The sequence below is a fragment of the Epargyreus clarus genome, unplaced genomic scaffold (assembly GCF_041222505.1).
Source record: "Epargyreus clarus isolate Ecla_fem2 unplaced genomic scaffold, WU_Ecla_fem_2.2 ptg000007l, whole genome shotgun sequence".
NCBI classification, from domain to species: Eukaryota; Metazoa; Arthropoda; class Insecta; order Lepidoptera; family Hesperiidae; genus Epargyreus; species Epargyreus clarus.
The window spans coordinates 3647024-3669939 of record NW_027332215.1 but is presented as its reverse complement, the minus strand read 5'-3'; the positions used below and the strand labels follow the sequence as shown (position 1 = coordinate 3669939).

The following is a 22916-nucleotide window of genomic DNA, read 5'->3' as shown; positions in this document are numbered from 1 at the left end:
AAAAATTAAAATACTTAGAACGTATTAAAAAATAAACGAAATACTGCATAATTTATGTTTACTAATAAGCTATCATATCCAACATATTTCATATTTTATTGTTATAACTGTCAAGTATCCAATTGTGGAGTGTCACTTCATTGGCCAACATGGATAACAAGCTTTAGGCTCCATAGGGCCTCAGACTTTGTATATGCACTGCTACGTAATGATAACAACCGGGCTTATTTCCCCTCCATCGTATAAAAAGAGATATACTACAGAATACTACAAATACAGAGATATACCGTTTTTGCAAATTGCAAATATTACTTAGCGTTGTTTACTTTGTTATGAGCAAAAACGGCAATATTATTATTTTCTTGAGAAAAATCAGGTAATGTCATTTTCATATTGTTGAAGTATTATTGCAAATTTTTAGAAATCTTTATTACGTGATCTTCTTAAATACATGTTAGTATAAAAAATGATACAGGAAAGGAAAAAATATACCAATAGACCAATTAATAAAAAAATATGTCGCTATTTATGCTAACGGAGATTTGAAAAAAAAAACATGTTAGTTAACATTCACAGAACATTTTAAAAAATCAATTTGAAAAATACCTAATGGAACTTTATTCCCTCAAATACAAATACACAATACAGGATATTTTTTCTAATTTTAAAAAATATATTTAATAGTATAAACAAACTATATATTTTTATCGACGGACAAAAGTTCAAACAAAATACATTAATAAATCATTTATTTATCATAATTGTCACATGTATCAATAATATTTTCTCTGTTTATTTGTCTATTTTCCACAATATTAATTTATCAACTATTATTTTTCTATCATGCGTAATTGCGTAGTATTCACAGCCTGTTCCAAATTTGAATGTCGCGCCATTCAAAGTACTTAGATTAAAGTTTTTGAATAAGTTAAACTAACGAAGATACAATAGATATGGATCCATTTTATAACATTGTCATAAAACGACCATTTAATTTTATTATAATAAATTACTTCTATATCCTATGCCCTAAATTAGTATATTTATTTATCAATTGTTATTTTATAGTACAAATCCATAGAATAGCTAGCCCTATAAAATACAACTTATATTATGACGCTTACAATATTATTATTTCGTGCGGTATACTGTTTTCGCCAGTAAAGCGTCCATGCGCGAAGAAAGTTCGGCATTAAATTAAAGTTATAAATAATAGTGGTAGAGTTATTGGGAAGATTTATCGTAGATTTCTTCGTCTTTCTGGATCTCCTTTTTAAATTAGTTAACTCATAATTGTTTTGGATTTATTTACAAAAAAGGAAAGTCATTTTATTACATGTTATTTCGTTTAAAAATGAAATGCATTTCTATATGTGGTGAAAAATACTTGGGAAGCATCTTTAACAGACTTCAAAAAAGGAGGTTTCTCAATTCGTCCGTATCATAGATATACTACTATACATCTTTATTAGTAGTATATCCATGGTCCGTATTAAAACGTAGTGATTATATTCTCTTTGGTCCGTATATAGAAAAACATATTTTCTATTCATGTCATTCTGAATCGAATGACCTATGCTATATAGGTTACTATACTCTTTGGACCTATGGTTACCATACTCTTTGGAGCTGTCTCTCATATTTTAGGAGCTTTATCTCAATTTTTCACGTTTTTCAACTTGTTGCCTAGACTATTAAAGAATATTTAATTCACGTGTGCTGTAACATAGGCCATAGCGTGGGTGCACGGGCGTCTATTCATTGTTTCCAATAGTGTCTTATTTGACATTAACAGCTGTCACTATGATATGACTATTGGACCCCATGAATAATATTTATCGAAATTCTTAAATATTTGAGACTATTTGTATTTTGTTGTTTCTTTATTTTCAATAAAAACATTTTTTTAAATCAGTAGTAGTTTTAATACAATTTATTGATACACAATATAAAATAAAGTTGCCAATAAACTATCTTCCGCGTCAAACGTCAAACTGTGACAAAAGAAATCGATAGTCTGGCTCTCTGCATTCGGTCTTTCGGCCTTCCAGTTTTCAGTTTATCTGTGTGTCAAATTCGTCGCCGTCGGTAACTGACGCGTAGGAAATAAATAAACAAAAAAAAAAACAAAAATGCCTTTTCCTAGGTCTTGTGATACGTTCGTCGTATTGCCACCCTTAACTAAAAAAAATGTTGTGATATTTGGGAAAAATTCTGATCGCCCCCAAAATGAAGTGCAAGAGGTTGTGTTGATCAAGGACCGCGCAAAAGAAGGCAAATTAAAGGTAAAAAGCTTTTTTGCACCAATTGGTGTAAATACACAAATTTTCAAAGATTCCAAATATTCAAATTTAAATATTTCATAATTTTTGAGATTGTTTATAATTAGTGGGAATTTTTAATTAGCCAATTCCTATTACGATTTTTCACCTGCCTTTATTTAGTTTAAAATATTTAATCGATTCGTTGTCCCCAGGTAAGTGCGACTTTTGTAATTTGTTTTCATTTAGTTATATTTCTTTAACAAAATAAGTTTAAGTAAGAAACATTTACTATTGATTAAAACTATTTATAGCCCAGAATAGGAGACACACTAATTACACATAGGTAATTACACACTTTCTTACTTACACATAGGTAATTTCTTCCAAAATTTGTGCTCTTGCTATTCACTTATAAAACTGTGTTAACTTTGTTTTTGTAATTATAATTTTCAGCTTCTTTCCCCTTTATTTATTATTTGTTCTATAGTATGCTATCTCTAAATCTACACTTAATTTTATATATTAGTCCTACAACTATCACTTATTTGCACCCTCCCTAATATTTTTAAGTCATCCCTTCTTTAACTACTGTTTTAGCGATAAGACCGCCTTTTGTATCGTATTCTTCTTTTGGGTACAATAAAGAATATTATTATTGCAATTGCAATTGCAAAGCCCTGTGACACATGAACAGACAGCGGAGGGTTTCGTTTTACCCTGTGAGTACGGAATCCTAAAAATCATTCTAGTAACTTGCGATGAACTTTCTCTAAGGCGCTCGAACAATCTCGCTTCGATAATCGTTAATCCTGAGGATGTTGATAAGGATAATGGTACAAAATTATTAAAATCGTGTATTGTCATCCGTTTTTTGATAATTTTTCAAAATTTTGAATTAAACTGTACATTCAAAGTGAATAGAAATCGGGTTCAAAGATTCTGTTACATAGTTACATACATATATACATACATACGTAGATACATACATACAGCCCAAGCTAATAAAAGTTTGTTAAAAACATTTTGACAAAAAGTGGAGTTGGCTGATTTGCGAATTAAGGTATTGATATGTAACATCTAATTGGTAAGATAAATGGGCCTGATGAACATAGACATTATCATTTCTAAAAAGTTATCACTATTGGTGGGCATTTTAAACACCATGAACAGCCATGAATGCTTCTCTAGCATTTAAGACAGATCCTTAGGTTTATTAAACATTTAATAGATCATAGTTCTCTATAAATATTATAATAAAACATTCCTTTTGTATCCCCAAAACTTTAGATATCATAGTCTCCTTATAAATCTACTACATGCTTTTACTTACCATAATATTCAAAATATTTTTTATAAATGTCAGATGTTTTTAAATCTATTATTGTTATTAGATACTGTAGAAACTGATTATGATCATTGCCAATATTTCCATTTGACCTTTAACTTCTAGATCATCGCAAAATCTGAAACCTATTCTTTGCAACTATGTTAAGAATGAGATGATGTAAAATATCACAATAGTCTGATAGGTACAATAGATATTACCCGTTTTCCTTTTGATATTCAACATCTATAATCTTTGCAAAATCTCAAACCATTCTTTGCAACATAGTATGAAATGATTCTCTAAATATCTCAATTGATAAATATATTTAGCACATTCAACAACTATTCATTCACACTTGGTATATGAATCAATGTGACTTGTTTAAAGTGATGTGGATACAATTCATGAATTTCAATACCTACATACAGATTAACATTTGGTTTATTTTGAGAACCAGTCACATGTTTTGGTTTAGGAGCATGCTAGGCAATTTTAAATAGATAACATACTATCTTATTCATATATAGAGTAAGTGAATAAAATCTATGGAGTATAGGAGACTATAATAAATAAATGTTAAGGGTGATCAACCACTTCGGGGTATGAAAAATAGATAGTAGCCGATTGCATGTGCAGATGAATATGCATATAAAATTTGGTGAAAATCGGTAAAGACGTTTCGGAGGAATTCGGTAACTAATATTGTGACACAAAAATTTTATATATTAGATTATCTCTAAATAATCCCAAAAGGGAGTATCTATAAGTTTTTTATACTTTTACACAAATGAAGTAGTTTTAAAGTTTAGTTCATGAAAATTAGTACATAAAGCTACTAAATGAAATGTAAAAAATATTTTAGCTGTTGACTGTTATTGACATGCAAGGTTAAAATATACGAACAGAAATTGAAATATGTACATTATAATGTCATTAACACATATATTATTCTTAATTATTCTAAGTTATACAATAAAAACAGTTACAGCAATCTTATCCCTATTTGTCTAGAAACTATTTCAACTGATTTCCGAAATTCATAGTAAGCAACATTACAGTATACTTTTTTCAACTTATACTTTTTAGAATGTAGGACTACAAATAATAGCTACAAATGGATTAGCTAACGTCATATCTGTTTGAAAAAAAAGTAACATAGAAATAGAGATTGAGCATGCAATCTGACTTTCAGTGATGACTGCTCTCCTATTATATATGGATATGTCATTATTATAATCATATCTACTTCAGGTCGGCCACAGAAGCAATGCTACTCCTGAAGACAAAGTAGGCACACGTCCTATGTCTCTCTCAATCACACTATGCAGTATGCATACCAAAAACGCTTAACACTGCTGTTATAAAGCCTTTAGTAGTAGTGGAATGTCATTACACCTTGTTCAATAATTTATGTGAATATATTCATACATATATCGTTATATATCGTCGTCGAAGTCGTATTATCGTCATCAACCCATTATTATCCCACTGGTGGGCACGGGTGGGTAGACTTCACATACCTGCGAGATTTTTTTTTATATAAATCTCTCAGGTATGCAGGTTTCCTCACGATATTTTTCTTTACCGTTTTAAGTAAGTAATAATTAATTTCTAATACACACATAAGTTTGAAAAAGGCCTGGGAATTGAACCTCGGAGCCCTTGTTCGAGAGACCAAGTTTCTCTTAACCATCAGGCTATCACTGCTTTTATATATGGATTTGTTTTAATATTTTTCCAGTGCACTTACATCGCCATTGACGAGAGCCCGAACCCCATCAACCACGTAATACTGAGCAAGCCGGCGTGGATGTGGGGTGCGGAGATGGGTGCCAACGACAAAGGCGTGGTCATCGGCAACGAGGCGGTGTGGACCAACCACAACGAAGGTGACGGCGATGCGAGGGCGAAGAGGCTCTTAGGAATGGATTATGTGAGGTCAGTGGTATATAAGTGTGTAATACGGCTAACAACAGCTTAAGTTAGTGGCATAGTGAGTAAGTTAGCTCTTATGTGTACGAATTATTTGTTAACTTCAGGCAGTATTGTTCTGGCTTTCTTTTACAATTTCTGTTTAATAATAGCAATGTTTGTCACTGCTATAATAAGACAGAAGCCGAAGATGCAGTATCACTGCAGTCCAACCACGAAATGTTGTACCATGAAACAGCAAATTTTAATGATCATATAGTCTAATATTAAGAAATTCCTAAACATAATAGAAATACTTGTATTGGCTTGCACCTCCATTGTATTCTCTGGTAATTTTTTGTCATTGTGACCACTGAAAGCTAGACCTGCCAGCATATAAGCACTCGAACTAACAGATACGGTAAATATTTGCTTTATAAATATTTAAATGCTCATATCTGCCAATTACAGGCTTGGACTTGAACGTGGCAACTCCGCTGAGGATGCTCTTGACGTCATCACCTCACTCTTAGAAAAGTACGGCCAAGGTGGCCCATGCTCGGAGTTCGACGACAGCCACTTCTACCACAACTCGTTCCTCATCGCCGACCCCAAGGAGGCCTGGATACTGGAGACCAGTGGCAAGCTGTGGGCTGCAGAGAAGATCCCAGCTGGGTACAGGAACATATCGAACGGTCTCACCATAAGGACGAAGATTGACAAGCATTCTGAAGGGTTGAAAGAGAAAGCTGAGGTGATGGGCTTGTGGGACGGGAAAGTAAGTGGGTTTTATAATTATTGATAAAGGATTCTTTCTGGATGCCATGGATACACACAATGGCGAATGCACAAACACTGCTGCAGGTGTCTGGCTTCCTGACGATCGATTCCGGAATGCTACGCCGGTCAAATGACTTAAAATAAGGCAGTTATGATTGGTTAAATTGATTGTACCTTTATATCGATTTAGATTTTTGTTAAGAGTTGTTAAAAAAAAAACTTGTACTGTACAGGCATACATAAAACAATAATAATTATTCAATTTATTTATTATTAAATAATAAGGCCTACTTTTAAATTCATAAGGAGGGTTTCATACCATCAAATCCTCTTTTATTTTTTAATTTAGTATTTGTAATTATAACAGCTGTTGAAACCGCAACAGGTAGACAGTTCAAATTTTCACTATACCTATATTAACTTCTATGGCTGTAACAATAACAAATAGTATAAATCAATAATTAATTAACATTTGGTAGCACAGAACCCTTTTTGTGTGAGTTTGATTCGCACTTGGCCCATTATTTTAAAATTATTTAATCTATATTTACAGACCTTGCTTTTTCGTTAACCTATTCATAAAAGTCAAGAACGACCTTAGGTACCATGCACACGATTTCTATGACCACGGTTGATACGGTTATGTACATTACGTCATGCTCACACACACCTTGTCAAACATACTTAAATAAGTTCTTAAACTATTCCTACCTATTTTCTTTCGCCGCTTCTTCTCCATAACGAAACACCTTGTGAAGTGGCGGTAGTTGTATTGACATTAAAAATGTGCTCTGTAAAGAACCTATTTTGAATAAAAAAATTGATTTGATTTGATTTGAAACTATTCCAGGGCGAGTTTGACTTCACGGAAGCCTTCTCCTCTGGTGGTGACGAGGATCGCCAGCGGGCGGGGGAGCGGTTGCTTAGGGAGGGCTCGGCTTCGGCGGCTTTCGACGCGAGGGACATGTTCAACGTGCTCCGACACAAAGCCAGCTCCATCTGTCGTAGCTGTGACGACACTTTCCCCACGCTCGGGAGTCAGGTTGGTACTGTTTATTTAAATAATATGTAGGATCTGGAGCCAAGGAAGGTAAAATTACCATAAATAATAATCAAAAGGTTTATTTACACACTAATCTTACAGGATAGGACAACACTCAATATATTAACAGGTGTACAAATAGTAAAACAAAGTTAAAATAGTTACGAACAGAATCTTAATTCTACATTCATATAATGGCAACACTACCACTCGAATAATGACGAACAGAACCTTAGTTCTACGTTCGTATAGTGGCAACACAGCCACCCGAATAGTGACGAATAGAGTCTTAGCTCTATGTTCGTATAGTGGCCACACAGCCACCCGAATAGTGACGAACAGAGTCTTAGCTCTATGTTCGTATAGTGGCCACACAGCCACCCGAATAGTGACGAACAGAGCCTTAGCTCTTAGCAAGTAATTTGATCAATAATATTACAGTTTACAATCATGTTAAACTGAGATTTCAATGAGTGTATTTCCAATGGGATTGTATATTTTATTTGACTCTTTGCATTGGAGATACCTATCACACTAGTCTCACTAAGTGTCGGTGAGTATCCTAAGAGTTGGACGAGTTTGCTGGTCACAAATGATAGCTGTGAGCCAGTGTCCACCAGTGCTTTGATGCTGTATTCCGTTCCATCTCGTGCGATTAGCTTTATGCGCGCTGTAGGGAGAAGAACATTATTATTATTATTGACATTGCCTGCCAATGTGACAGGAGGAGTTGCTTCAATTGTATCGCAATGCAGAAGGGTATTGTGTGAAGGCTTTTTGCATTGTTTGAAGCGGAAGTGATATCGGCACTTCCCCTGTTCCCCCCTCAAACATATATTGCAGAGTTTATGTTCTCTGGAGAATTCAACCCTACTAACTGCGGGAAGCAATTGGAATTTTTTGCAATTATAAATTTTATGATCATGTAACTTACAGTATAAGCATTGTGTTGCAGCTGCGTGTGCTACAACCCGATGACCCAGCTCCTTCACCTGATGACTCGTTTGATGGCCCTGGTCAGCATTCTCCATTGCCAGCGCTCTTCGCTCCAAATACTTGAGAAAGTCATTGAGGCTGGGCTCTACCGCAGGGTTGCGCTCAAGCTGGTATGCTCTTGCTGTATGCATGTCTAATTTGCGAGACAATATACACATAAGAATTGTGTCCCAGTATTTTACATTAGGCTCATGATTAAAAATTGCTGAGATTTCCTGCTTAATGATGGCAATGAAATCTCTCAAGTTTGAGGCTGTGAATTTCCCTAAAGCTTTAAGATCTAGTAATGCATTAATGTGCCTATTTACTATTATATACTTATTATTGTACCTATCATCAAGGAGTTTTAAGGCAGTAGTATAACTTTCTGACGTTAGAGGTAAGTTTTTAATTACATTTAAAGGTCCGTTTCTTAAAAAAGATTTTAGGTAATATAACTTTTGTACCAAGTCTAAATTCTTATCATTATGTATCATAGATCTAAAGAGGTTAATAAATGGCACATAATCTGTAGTCTCACCCGTAAATGGCTGAATGTTTATGGCAGGTAAATTAATCTTTGCAGATCTGACAGTGTCACTTGTGCTCCTACTGTTAATTTCCTTCGCAAGTGCTTCTAATACGGCGAAGTAATCCTGCTCAACCTCCTCTACCTCTTTGTCTTTGGCGTCCATACATACAATCTGTTTACAATATTGTTCGTACTCAACAAACGTTGCTTTTAGTCTATCACGTTTAGCTAATAGGGTCTCCGTGGAGATATTTTCTAATTGTTCAACAAATGTAAGCATACGCGAAATTGTCGCTTTAACATAAGCGCGCTCTATACGCAATCTTTTTAATTCCTTATCCTCCATTTTTGTGTACGAGCAATATTATATTACAATACAATAAACGACACTTACCAGTAAGCTAGTAGGGTTAATCCTAATGCAGCACAGTTTTTAATACAACTTATTATAACTGTTATACTAATTTTAGTGCTTAAACTAGTTAAAATTATACTTTTTCTGCACGCGGCAGCCACGCGCGGGACGTTTACAACTTGACAAGTACAAAATGGCGGCAGGCGACACTCACGCGTCGATGCTATTGCGACGCGTTGATACCGGAACCGGATGTTCTGTCAAATGCGTTCTGTCTTCTGCCACGGCGTAATAACGCGTAGAATGTGTTGCGGGGGCTGGTACAGCTTCTTCCCTCTTGTAAAGGGAACCAACCACCCGAAGACGACGCAAATCTTGCGCCCAACCAGACACGACGCCTTTAATTACAGCCGGCCGAAGATGGCGAAAAACTGTCGCACCAACTTCTGGCTTCTTCTTAAAGTCTCTTGATTAATCGGGGAACGGCGCACGGACCACTTCAGGATCGATGGACCATGTTAGATTGTGGACTGTATTTCTCTTTTTTTGGGGTTTTTCTTGCGGCCAATTAATAAAACTTCGAGAGTAACAAAAAGACGTGTATTTCGCTTGCGTGTCGTAGGCGGAAGGGGCGAGTGTTGCCACCTTACCCAATTACATCAAAAAATATTAATGTTTCTAGCCAACAGTTCCATTTTTGAATTATCAAAATTAAATCAAATATTCGTTCAGAAATTATCGTAAAGTTAATACAGTGTTCTTTTTTTTTAAAACTATAATCTAATTACAATGTTTTGAACAGAAACCCACTTAATATCGAATTATATTCTCAACTGCCTTTGACAAATATATTAAGTGTTTGTAGTTTTTTGGTGTGTAATTCGCGATCAATATGTTGACTATAAACATTGTGTGTCGTGCGACGTGCAGGAAGCTGCTGGAATAGTAGGTGCTGGTTGGGGTGCGTTAATAGCTTTTATAATTTGCGCAATGATTTTTTATTTTATTCTTTCTCATGGGCATGTTCAAGATTTCATTGACCTTTACTGTTATGATAAATCAGAATGATTTAGATTTTTTTTTCAAATGTATTTTTGTTGTCGTGGGATGATTATAACCTTAGAGGTGTCTGCCAAAACCATAAGCCCAAATAGGTTTGAGAATCGATTTTTATATGTTGTCTTTGTATTTCAAATTGATTTCGCCTGTTGTTGTTTAATTTTTACCGCACTAAAACCCCCTCCTGATGGCCGTCCTTGGCATTTAGTGGAGAACTCAGGAATCTCCAACGGAACACAATCGGAGTCCTCCAAACGTGAAGCCCCTATCGGGTTTTCTCTGGGAGGAGTTATTTACGCTCCTTCCGTACATCTGCTGTTTATAACGGCATTGCGACAACATATACCGTCATCCTTCCTAAGGCCCAGTTGTCCCGATACAGTTTGAGCTCCCACTTTTACCGCCTGCAACCCCGGAAGTCTCCTTTTAGTCGCATCTTACGACAAGCAAGGTATAAGGTAGCCCTATTCTAGTCCCGGGACTACAGGATATCGGCGCCGAGGGGCGCTACCTACGGCTTCGGCGCCTTTTTTTCCTTGCGGTATCGGCGCAACGCAGAACGAGACACGCTATTCCACACTTCGCCTGAACGAACCAAGAACGCCGCAAGAACTGTCTCCGGGAAGAGGTTCGGCCCTATGAGCTACACCAGGGTCTGCCTTTCGATGCCACGCTGCGCACTCCTCGAACATGTGCTGCGCTGAATCCTGATCAGGTCCACAATGGTGGCATTGTGCTGCGGCCTCTATACCTATTCTGTGCAAGTGCTCACCGAAGCATGTCTGGTATCTGTGTCAGCCGGTGAGTGACGCGCCGATAGCCCGACAGTCTTATCTGTCCATACGGGCGCACTGTAGATCGCGACGACGGCGGACTTCCTCCCTCGGTCCCCCAAGATTTGGTAGCAGTTTGTGCAAATCACCCGCTACCCTGTGAATTCGGGGGACCAGATGGTCGATGTGTAAATCGAAGCAACAGCAGCAATCCAACACCAGCCCAAGGTAACCATGTCACCCATCCGGATTGACATGCAGGGTGGTTCCGCGTTCCGCCTGCGACGGTGGAACCATAAGACTTCAGTCTTATTCGGCGCTATTCTAATGTTAAATCTCACTACCCCTAATTCGGCCATCCTCGCCGTCCTCTCAAAAGAATCAACCTGGGCCAGTACAAGAGCGTCGTTGGCGTAGCAAACAACGCTCACACCAGGAGGGAGCTCGGTCCGCGGTATGACATCGTATGCGAGATTCCACAGAAGTGGCCCCAAGACCGATCGGCGCAGATCCAGTTCTGCCGCCCACTCGAGTATCGCGTTACCCCTGGCGACAATGCCAAAGGTAAAGAGATACTCGTTTCCTTTTTGCTGCCCCAGGACCTGAAATGGGCGTTAAAGTCACCGAGGACGAACACTGGGCGAAGCAGACAGCTGCGTATGCAGTCTCTCATCTGACCCAGGAACGCAGCCAGACTACAGTTGAAGGAGGTGTAGCACCCCAACACCGCCAGGGAACCACAGTCCACAGAAAATGTGCCCTGCCCTGTATGCCGTCTCGAGCACAGAGGCTCGGTTTCGCCGCCAGCCCAATATATGACGGCCGATTGTGTATCATCGCCGATCCTGCGCGGATGGTTCGAGACCCGATATGGTTCTGCAACCTGCAAGCCAGCTTGCCTCCAATGAAGTTTCCGATACATTCCATCAATTTACATCATCATTCAGTCAATGAAATGCGCCCCATGCGCGGACCTTGGTCGCCTAACTGACCCCCGCTTGGGTAGCAAGGGCCGCCGAAAAAGAGGAAAATAGGAAACGGAGGAGACGAGACAGTGGCCCAAGCTGCTAGCTCGGCACGGACAGATGGGTCGCGCTTCATCCGATTGTCCAGCAGCGGAAGCGATGGCCTCCTAATGGATAGCTTTCCGTCACTTAAAATACTCCATGGGAACCTAAACACTGCCACGGGACGCGGGACTTGCTCCAGCAATGCCTCGTGGACTGTTTTGTTTCTTTGGCAGTGGTGGCGGAGTGCTTTGAAGTTCCGGAGCATCCGCGGTGGGTAGGAGACGATGCTCACTCCTAGAGGGAGCACCGTTCTCGTCACCCCGTCATATGCGAATTTCCAAAGTAGTGGACCCAGTACCGAATCTTGCGGCCGTATGACGTGACCCCCGTGAACGCTTCCATAGCGACCAGGGAAGCAGATACGCCTGTCTGATAAGTAGGCCTTATATAACCTCCTGTAAATATAAAGGCAGTTGATGGGAGGACAGGTCCTCCATAATCAGAGTTGAAAGCATTAACAATGTCTAGACTTACCGTCAAGACAACTCTACCCTGGGATATGGTCTGCTCTGAGAGTATTCGGACTCGGAGGATGGCGTCCGCCGTCGAAAGTTGCTGCCGGAAGCCAAACTGGTTTTCGGAGAGGTCCGGGCCGTCGCACGATAAGTGCTGACTAATTCCAGAGGAAATTATACGTTGGCACAAGGAGATCTCCCGTCGGGCTCCGACTGTCTCAGTTAAAAATTTGTATATATACGCGATGTTTAAAAAACTTCGATAGAGTGATTCAGAATATCCGTGGCGCCATCTCTTGACGAGTAGCGGGAATTGCCAATTCACCCTCTGCTCAGACCAAAGGTCGATATCTTCAGTGAACAATACTTCAGAAATCTTCGGAACGCCCTCTGTCTGCGGTGAGTCAAGATGTGATTGAGAACCAAGGCCTTGAGATTGGAGCGAAGTGAGGAAGGCAAGTAATGACTACTCGGGCCGTCCCTGAAGTACCAGAGAGTAGCTGCATCAGCATCAGGAAACGTAGACTTCATGCGCTGCGATGAACCTGATGGACAGCTGAACTGATGCTGTGATGCTGCAGTCCATCCAGGTCGTGAGGTTGCCACCATCGAGAAGGGACGTTCGATGGGATCAATCGTTCCTCTTACCACCCGCGACCCCAGAAGTCCCCTTTTAGTCGCCTCTTATAACAGGCAGGGCACAGCGCCGGGGGTCGTTATGTACGCCCCCTCCTCCAAATGGGTTCTGCACTCTTGCTTCTTCGGCGTCTTTCTTCGCAGACATGACCATGTCGCAGAAGGTGATTTTGTCATCCCAGGCTTCGCTGCGCTGAATCATCGCCCGAACGATAGACGACAAATAGAGATCCGGTCCCACTTTTTTGACGAGGATCCGACTCTCACGCTAGGCTATTGCCCAGTACTCTGCAGCGTGTGCTATGCGGAGTCCTCGTCGTGCCCACAATCATGACACTGGGCCATCTCCTCTCTTTGTATCCTGTTCAGATACTGACTCTGACTAAAAGGGGCTTCCGGGGTTGCGAGCGGTCCGTCCAGCGACCCCGGGAAGGACAGCGGTTTGTGTGGTCGCATATCGCTGTAATCACCAGGGGATGTGACAGGAGCGAAAATTGCTCCCCCAGGGCAGAGCCCGATAGAAGGGCATCGCGTTAGGAGGACTCCGGTTGTGTTCCGCTGGAGATCCCGGAGTTCTCCACCAAACGCTGAGGTCGGCTACCGAGGGGGTTTTAGTGCGACAAAAATCCCACATAACCCGGCGTCATTCCCATGGCGTCGGGTACCTTTGAAGGTTTCCCCCTCGTCAATAAAAAAAAAAGAAAAAATATCACTCTGCCTCTCCTCCGAAGCACTGCAATCACGATCCGACGAAAGTTACATTCCTCTGACGGAGGACGCGGACCTCAGGGAAGACCCGTGCGTGCATATCCGCGTGCATATTGCGGTTTTTACGTTGCGTGGAATTCAGTTTCCAAACACGGCGCCAGCTGGCAGTAGATGTGTCCGACCATACCGGCGTACCGGAGAGCGCAATCGAACATATTATACCCGCTACCTTATGTATTCGGGGGACGAGACGGTCAAAGTGCTCGTGGAAGCACAAGCGGCTGTCCAGTGCTAGGCCAAGGTACTTCATGTACCTGCCTATCCGGACTTCCGTTTCACCGACGGGCACTGACGTCCCAGCTGGCTCGATTCTCGGCCTGCGGCCGTGGAAACATATCGCCCCGGTTTTCTGGGGCGTTACCTGTTGACCCAACCCGCGAAACTTCGCTATGACGCGTGTCACCTCGAGCTCTGCTAGCCATTCTCGAAAATGACATCCTCAGTGAGACCAAAGGTGTCATCGGCAAGCTATTCGATTGTATTGTGACCACCTCCCGCTACTCATCAAGAGATGGCGCCACGGGTATTCTGAATCACGCTATCGAAGTTTCCTAAACATCTTGTACATATACAAGTTACGAATTGTGACTGACGGAGCACGGCCGCTCACGGCATGACCACCTAGCCCGGCGGGAGATACCCTTTGCCAAAGTAGTGACCCCTAACAAGAACACCACCCTTCTCGATGGTGGCAACCTCACTCCTTGGATGGACTGCAGCATCTCAGCATCAATTCAGCTGTCAATCGTGTTCATCGCGCATCATGTCAACAGCTATTGTAGTATAAGGTCAAACTTCTCAGCTCGTTTAACAACCTCTTCTTTTTTATTTGGTGTAGGTTGATCCACGTTTATGGTTTTTGGTTTACGTCCTAAAGTACCCGCATAGCTTGTCTTGGTGCCTGTCTGGTGCAGCCTTGCCTTACCGAATGTCGGTAACAGTTTTTAAAGAAAGACAGCGTCAAGCTCACGTAGAGCTCTAATCGTATCTGGGATTGATTACAGACATCCATGGAAGACAGTAGTCACCTAGAGTCCGCGCCAAACTGCTAGTCCGCTTCGAACAAGTTTCGAACAAGAAACAAGTCGCGTCGCAATAGCAAATTGTAGATATTAGCTCTCGCCCGCGGCTACATAGCTGCGTTAGTGTGTAAAGACACACAGACGTTGCTATGGTGTATACGCTTGTAGTTGTGTTCGACCGAATTGGCTCTGTGACTGACACCTGCGCGCATTAATTTCAGAGCGGTATTGAACTTTGACCTGGATTATAACATTGGTTGAAATGCTTGATCGTTTGCTACTTTTATATTAAACACGAACTTGATCAATTTTCAGGTGTCCTCCCTTTCCGCGGAGGGGCTTAGTGTCCACTGGTTCACAGCCACGCCGGACCCGAGCGTGTCTTACTTTAAGCCGTTCGTGTTCACGCCCAACGCGCAAATATCTCCGTACACGGAGAGTTCTAATGAGGTTAGTAGGATCATCACCAGTAAGTCCAACTGTTGGGACACTGCTTCATAGATCTTAATGGGGAGGCTTGGTTATAGTTAACCATTTTGAATAAGTATGGTTGATATAACTTTACACGTCTACAAATATCGGCGACTAACGTATATTATGAAACTGGGGGTAGATGGCGCTACCAGTCACGTTTTTAACAATTTATTAGGTTTTTTATAAGGGGCTTTAATAAGTATTGTATTTTTTGGTAAATGTAAAGATTTTTGGTAAAGATTTTTTGTTTTTGGAACTTGTGTCATTATGTATTATAGTATATTTTTTAGCTTTATTTTAATCTAAGATTATTAAGAATGAAGTTTAAGGTTTGAGAATGTTTATATATAAAGTGTCAAAAATGGTATGTTTGTAACATATTTCCAAGGATTACTTTTTAACGATTTTAGGTATACAGGGTGAATATTTAAAATAGGCCTTCAGGGCCAAATCCGAAACTATAAGGATTAGCGAAAAATGCTGAAAGGAGTTACGAGGCTAATTTTGATAAAAACTAAAACTGCATCATTAGTTTTTTTTTAATATTTATTTATTTTACAATAAGCTTAACAGATATTACAGATTTAATCAAATTCATCTGTCAAGCGTTGACAAATATTCTCCTGCTGTCCTACGGAATACGGAAGTACTGGTGTAAAATACGTCTATTTGACGGTCCCAGGCCACCAAACCGTTGAGCAAGGTCAGTGCTCTGACTAAAAGAGACTCCTTTACGCGTATAAGCCTACACTCTGGTATTGCAAATAGTTTATATCGTCGGGCCCAAATATAATTATTCGGGACATTGAATGAGATCAGTTCCAGTACTGATGGATTATTAATCTCGCCCCTGAGCAGTTGCACAAAATACTCCAGCAAGGTGATGTTACGACGCAACTCTAGTGTACTATACCCTAACATTCCCAATAAAAATTACTCGGGTATATATTAGGAAAACCTACAAAGAAGCCGTACTGCCGGAAGTACAACTGTCTCAAAAATTTCTTTTGAAGCTTTTCCAACATTTGCTTTTATACTTAGATTCATGTGGGCTCCAGATAACTGCGTTACTTTCTAGTATGCTCCTAACAAAGCTGTTATATAACATCTTCATAGCAGCAATACTATTAATCTGTTGAGTCTGTCGCAGCACGAAACTCAACAATCTGTAAGCCTTTGCGCATATGGCTGTAATATGCTCGCGAAAGGTAAGATCTCCTCTCAAAGAGACGCCAAGATCTTTAACCGAAGAGTGCCGTGCTATTACCTCGTTACCTATTTTGTATTGATAGACAATTGGGTTTCGTCCACGACTAAACGTCAATATAGATATTATAGGAAAACGGAAATTTTGAAGAAAATACATATTTTTTCATACATTGGCATACTAATCCTTAAGGATTATACATAACATATGACTTATGTATAATTATTTAAAACTATACATAAGTCATAACATTGAAGAATTTGTTGGCTAATCAACTAATTTTTCGATGTCATGACCATGACATACGCCTAGTATGAGAAAGTAATGGTGGCAATTAAGTTACCGCTGTTTTTAAGATTTATTTTTTAATAAAAATGGGTAACTGATTAATTAATAAATTCATATTGTTTGTTGTTTACAACTTCGTTTCAACGTTAAATATGATTTTTTATATCTTTTTGTTTAGTAATCACTCGGATTTTACTCGAAAAAGTTATTCTCGCAAATAGTCCACTTTACATCTATATTAAACGAAACTCCGCGCATAGTATGTTGAAAATCCATTTTAATGGTTCTAAAAATAACCTTAACTATGTCGTGCATAAAAATATAAATTCGTGGAGAACAAAACGTCCGCTTTCGAATTACTTGAAACATTAGGCCAAAAAAATTTTTTATACGCGAAATGTTTAAATTAATGACCGGCGAGAACTTAACTGCCCACTTAATATAAAAAAATATGTAGTTTCTTAAAATTGAGGCTTTTCCTTTAGTTTGTCATTTATCGTTACTTTCCAGAAATTGATCCTTATAAGCAACACTATTAGGTAGTGGAATAATATAGAGGATGTATTTTTTTTTCAAAATGAACTCGTTCGATTCCCGGCTAGGGAAAAAGCTATTTTTAAAAAATAATGATGCAGTTTTAGTTTTTATCGGCCTCGTAACTCCTTACAGTATTTTTCGCTAATCCTTATAATTTCGGTTTTGGTACTGAAGGCCCGTTTGAAAAATTCACCCTGTAAACATTTTACTTATATAGCCAGATAGAGCTAATTACGATGATTATAATGATGTATGACACATGTATATGAAACCTTGAATGATTAAAGATTAAGCGAAAACTAGGATAACCAAAGTAAAAACTCGACATAATTGGTGAATAAAATGACACTGCTCTCTTTCGGTATTGCTCTGAGGAAGCTTAGCGACTCGGTTTTTTTGGCGTAGCATGATCTCAGCGGGTACAAGATAAGAATATGTATATTATATACTATCCTTCTCATTCTGAGAGGAGACCCGTGCCCAGCAGTGGGACAATAATGGGTTTATGATGATGATGATGATGATATAATATACTTATGTTGTACCCGCCGTCCGTATATATTTACGCTCGCACCCCTACAAAGTCGCGATGCCCGAAGCCCGAAGAGAAGAAATAAATTGCGAACAATGTCATGCTCCCGGTTAATACGGCAAGGACAGCTAAGACAATTTGCATTTGAGTTATACGTGACAGGGAAAACCATCACCAAAGGGGAGTCCATGAAGATCAAGTTCGACATGAATCCACGTTTGAGAAGAAATGGTATCTATCTCATTTTGCCGTTACGCAGCCCAATAAGAAGAAAATAAGTTCGGCGTTTGATGCTGCTGCGAAGTACCAAAGGAAGAGTCTCAACGATGAGCTGCTGTCGGGACCAGATCTGTTGCAGTCACTATTCGGAGTATTAATGCGATTCCGTCAGAAGCCAATTGCCGTGGTAGCAGTCATCAAAGAAATGTTTTTACAGGTTAAAAGAAGATAAGAAAATATGATCAGAACAGTCATTCGGTTATCATGGAGGGGCAGCCAACGGAGCGGAACGCCGAAGGAGTATAGGATGACATGGTTTTTCTTCGGCGCCGCCTGCTCTCCGAGAGCTGTTATCTTTGTGAAGAACAAGAACGCGACTGACCACCATGACGAGTATCCCGAGGCAGCAATGGTGATTGAACATAATCAGTCGCTGGTGCTAGCCCAAGCTTATCCAAAACATTTGGAGGAGCGCAGTCGGATGGGGCAACCATATCATGGAGGAAGACAAGATATGGAGGGACCGCTTGAACAGCCTGCAGATGCTTAAAAATCTTCAGGTGCTGTGACACGCAGTCCAACGCCGAGGGAGAGCTTCATATATTCGTCGATGCGAGTAAAAAACCTTACGCTTACGCGATCTACTTGAGGCAACGCGACGAAGAGGGTGGCCATCGAGAGACTCTCTTTACGGGTAAGGCAAGGGTCACCCCATTGAAACCGGTGTCCATCCCTAGGTTGAAGCTGCAAGCTGCGCTGTCGAGATCCAGATCCAATGGAAGAGGAGCTGGATATCAAGATCGCGAAGAACTCGTAGTGGAGCGAGTCCAGTACGGTACTATCCTGAATTAAGTCAGACCCAAGGACCTTCAAGCCATTTGTAGCACACCGATTGGCAGAGATCGAAGACACAAAAAAACCTCAGGAATGGAGCTGGTTTCCTGGCACAAGAGAAGGAAGATTAACCGAAACCGCACACTTTCAAGGCAGAGTCGACGGGAGTGGAAAAGAAGAGGTTAACTGTGGGGGCTACAAAGGTCGTTGATCGGCATCCGACTCCAAACCCAGTCAAGTTCTCAAGTAGGACTGGACTAGTAAGCCGCAAGGCTGCAATTCAAGAACCTCGCAGTGAAAGTGTCCCGTTCCGAAATCGAGTCCCAAGCGTCAATATCCTACCTGGAAAATGAACAAGTAGAAGACCAAGGTAGTAATAAGCGTGAGAAAAATAGAAGATTTATTAATTCAAGAGAAAAAATCCTGTTACAAAGAAGCCAAGAAGAGAGCTTCTAAGATGAAATACGCTGCGCCAAGAAAATGAAGCCATTTGAGAAGAAAAGCAGGCTTAAGAAATGGGAGGTTGACATGGACGATCGACTACTACGGCTTCGAGGAAAAATCGACGCAGCGAGACACACTCCGCAAGATAAGAAACCTGTGGTGTTAGACACCAAGAACGAAGAAAGAAGCAAGAAAAGAGATGCCGACGACGATCTTCAACGACATCGGCACAAACTTCGTGGAGGCCAACAAGGGAATTGAAGAAGCTCTCGCCAGCCTCAACAAAGAAGACCTGATCACCACAGCAGAACATATGAATATATTCATACCATCTGGGGCTCCGAACATGGGCGGGGCTTGGGAACGCCTGGTCCGTTCCATAAAAACGGCTTTGGCGGTAACCCTCAAGGAAAGGTATCCCAAAGAAGAAGTCCTGTCTCCAACAGTACTGTGTGAAGCACACTGTAAGGTGGTCCGAACCTATCCGGGACCCGATGAACGCTCCAGGATACTGGGCGTGTTGAAACTTCCCAGATCCAAGCTAGCGATGGAGAGCTAGCGGTCGTCGAGACTGGCGGTGAAGCAGCGACCAGCAAGCCAGACCGCGGGCAGGCGGTCATCACGTCGAATCACGAGCATGATGAAGTCGCCGTGCTGGAGCAGGAGTTGGTGTGAGGCACGAGGAGTTGGATGTCGGCGACTAACGTATATTATGAAACTAATTAAATATAACTCATGTACTTTCTTGTAGTTCCCATTTGAGTTTTTTATAAGTTTGTTTTATATAAATTTGTTTTAGGAAGTTATGTATAATTTGAAAGGATTTCAAAGGATACTTTACAAAAGACTGACGGTAGATGGTGCTACCAGTCACGTTTTTATTAATTTATTAGATTTATAAGGGAGTTTTATGAGTATTGTATTTTGGTCAAGAATTTTTATGTTTTGGTACGCGTTGGTAGCCAAGTCACACCGCAAGCGCATCCAAACGCAGCAAAACTAGGCCCTGCGTAACATCGTAGGAGCCGGTTGCTACGTAACGAACGATGTGGAGACGCGCGGACTCAAGGTTCCGACCGTTAGGAGGTTGTGAGGACGTTGTCGGTGCGAATGTTCGCTAAAGCTGACGAGAGCCCACTGAAGGGCATTGCGCCTTTTCGCGCTCGTCCTGACGGGCGCCCGCTTCTGGGATAGGATTCCGTGACCTTCAAGGGGAGCCCGCAAACTCACTCGGGGTAGTGCGAAGACCCACATTACCTCCGACCCTCTGCCGAACCACGGAACATTGCACCGAGGACAGATGACCCGTTGAGAATTCCCCAGGTAAAAAGGGATACGTCGAAGCCCGTATACCCCACTTCTGGAGGCCCAAGAGGCCAAAGAGTAGGACACCCACTTTCGTTCGTAGCATGGTCTCAGCAGGTACAAGACAAGAAGAAAAAGAAGAAAGAACCCTGAAAAAGAAAAAGTGTTCCTCTAAAAGAATTCCTGGAGATTTTCAATAGTCGCCCCTGCGGATAAACGAAAAATAGGATGGGGTGGGCTTTAGCGGATTAAGAGGGAGGCGGAAACATAGTGGGGAGGCAAACATGGTAAGTATTTGCTAAAAAAAAATAGGTGACTGGGCTCATCACCATCCCTGAAATACGCATGTGTCGATGGTATGATATGAAGTAACATTTTTATTTTATTATTGCATGCGGAGCCACTTATTGTCAGATACAATATTTTTTCTTATACTAACTATCTTTTTCTTCTTCTTATCTTACTACTAACTGGTCGGAGTGTAAACAGTATAAGTTGCTCATGACTCAACTTTGACTTGACCTCTTTGACTGACCTCTGCGTCGACAAATTTTAAGTTTTTTTATATTTACTTCCAGCCCAAACGCGAGCACCATCTGTACACGCTTCACGCTCAACATGTCCTAAACTCCAACAACGAGAAGATATCGAAGGTTCTGCGCGAAATAGAGGAGGGGTGTCTCAATGAAATATCCGAGGTCATCAGGAAGTATGATGCCAAGAAGTTGAACCTAACAGAATTGGACGACCTGATGAAAAAATGCGTGGAGACCGAGGTAAAACTGTACGGATAATTTGTCACAATTTGTCACAATGTAATCTTAGTCAACTTGTACGTATTATTTGTCATCGTGACTTGTTGATTGGTTTAAATTACTACATACACGGCGAATCTTTAAAATGTACATGGATGACCAAAACCGAAATTTTTGAGAAATGTTGAAAAGTGCTGAAAGTACCTCCATTCGTCAATGTATCAAGTGACTGACTTCAATTGTTATTTGACTTCACAATAAATTATTATTTTCAAACCATTTAATTAAAAATTGTAAAATAGGATTAAAAATACTTACAGACAGACACTTTAGTATTATATGTAATTTTTATATTGTTACATTAAATGGTTCAACGAGCTTAAATTAATATTAATTTTATTGTCATGATGACGGATGTTCACGTATAAGATGATTTCGTCACGGTGGTGACGAACTTAACTTTATATACTATGTAAATTAAATATAACAATAAATTTCACCAATGATTACGGTTATTTTAAATACATCAAATTAATAGGCTGCCGTGTTAAGTAATACGTTCTCACGAAACATAATTATATTCTATCTGGAAATTGTATCTTTAATATCTAATATTATATTTATGCCCACAAAATGTAAATACATCTTGTTGAGATTGTAAAATGTAAATACATTTTGTACGCATTTGTGTTTTTATTTGCATGTGATACGTTGGTTTACCCTTTGAATTTTTGTTTCAATTGTTGATATGACACCACCGTGACGAACTTGCGTTGTGACGAACCTGACAAATGCGTGACAAATTAAAGCCAGACGATCTTAAACAATTTACACATTATAGTCACAGCAACAAAGTAAGCTTAAGAGTTTTTTTTTCCAATTTCACTTGTATTATCTCGTTTGTAACGGTCAATTGCACTACTATTTCATTTACAGTATTTATTTTACAGGATTTTATTTATATGGTTAATGTATTGGAGCAGTATTTGATTTGAAAATTTCAATTCTGTTTAGAATTAAAGATTTGTCATAATCTCCACTGAGTTAAACATATACGCTCCTTAATAATAAAATCAATCTATCCAATGTTTTGCCAACCAAAGATGCGCATTCGAAAATGTATTTCTACTAAAAATGTCAAATTTCTACCTTTGAATTGGCTATAATTTGATAGTTTATTATTAAAATGTCAGCGAATGACGTTAATGATCAGTACGATAAAATTGTTTACATGTTGACATCACAACTTTATGACGTCATCATTTTGTGCATCCTTTAAATTTCAAACGTGTCATGCGTTATCATTTTTAGAATATTATGTAGTTAGTATACGAAATATACTACATATAAGA

General features: G+C 39.9%; 1 protein-coding gene across 1 annotated transcript; it reads left to right on the top strand.

The window, feature by feature from the left end:
- The first annotated feature begins 2075 nt into the window (after positions 1-2075).
- LOC140743254 (secernin-3) lies at positions 2076-22916 on the top strand. Its single transcript, XM_073074386.1, has 6 exons — positions 2076-2285; positions 5333-5529; positions 5974-6280; positions 7133-7324; positions 15285-15419; positions 21388-22916. The coding sequence occupies exons 1-6, from the start codon at positions 2133-2135 to the stop codon at positions 21601-21603; spliced, it is 1200 nt and encodes a 399-aa protein (XP_072930487.1). The 5' UTR covers positions 2076-2132; the 3' UTR covers positions 21604-22916.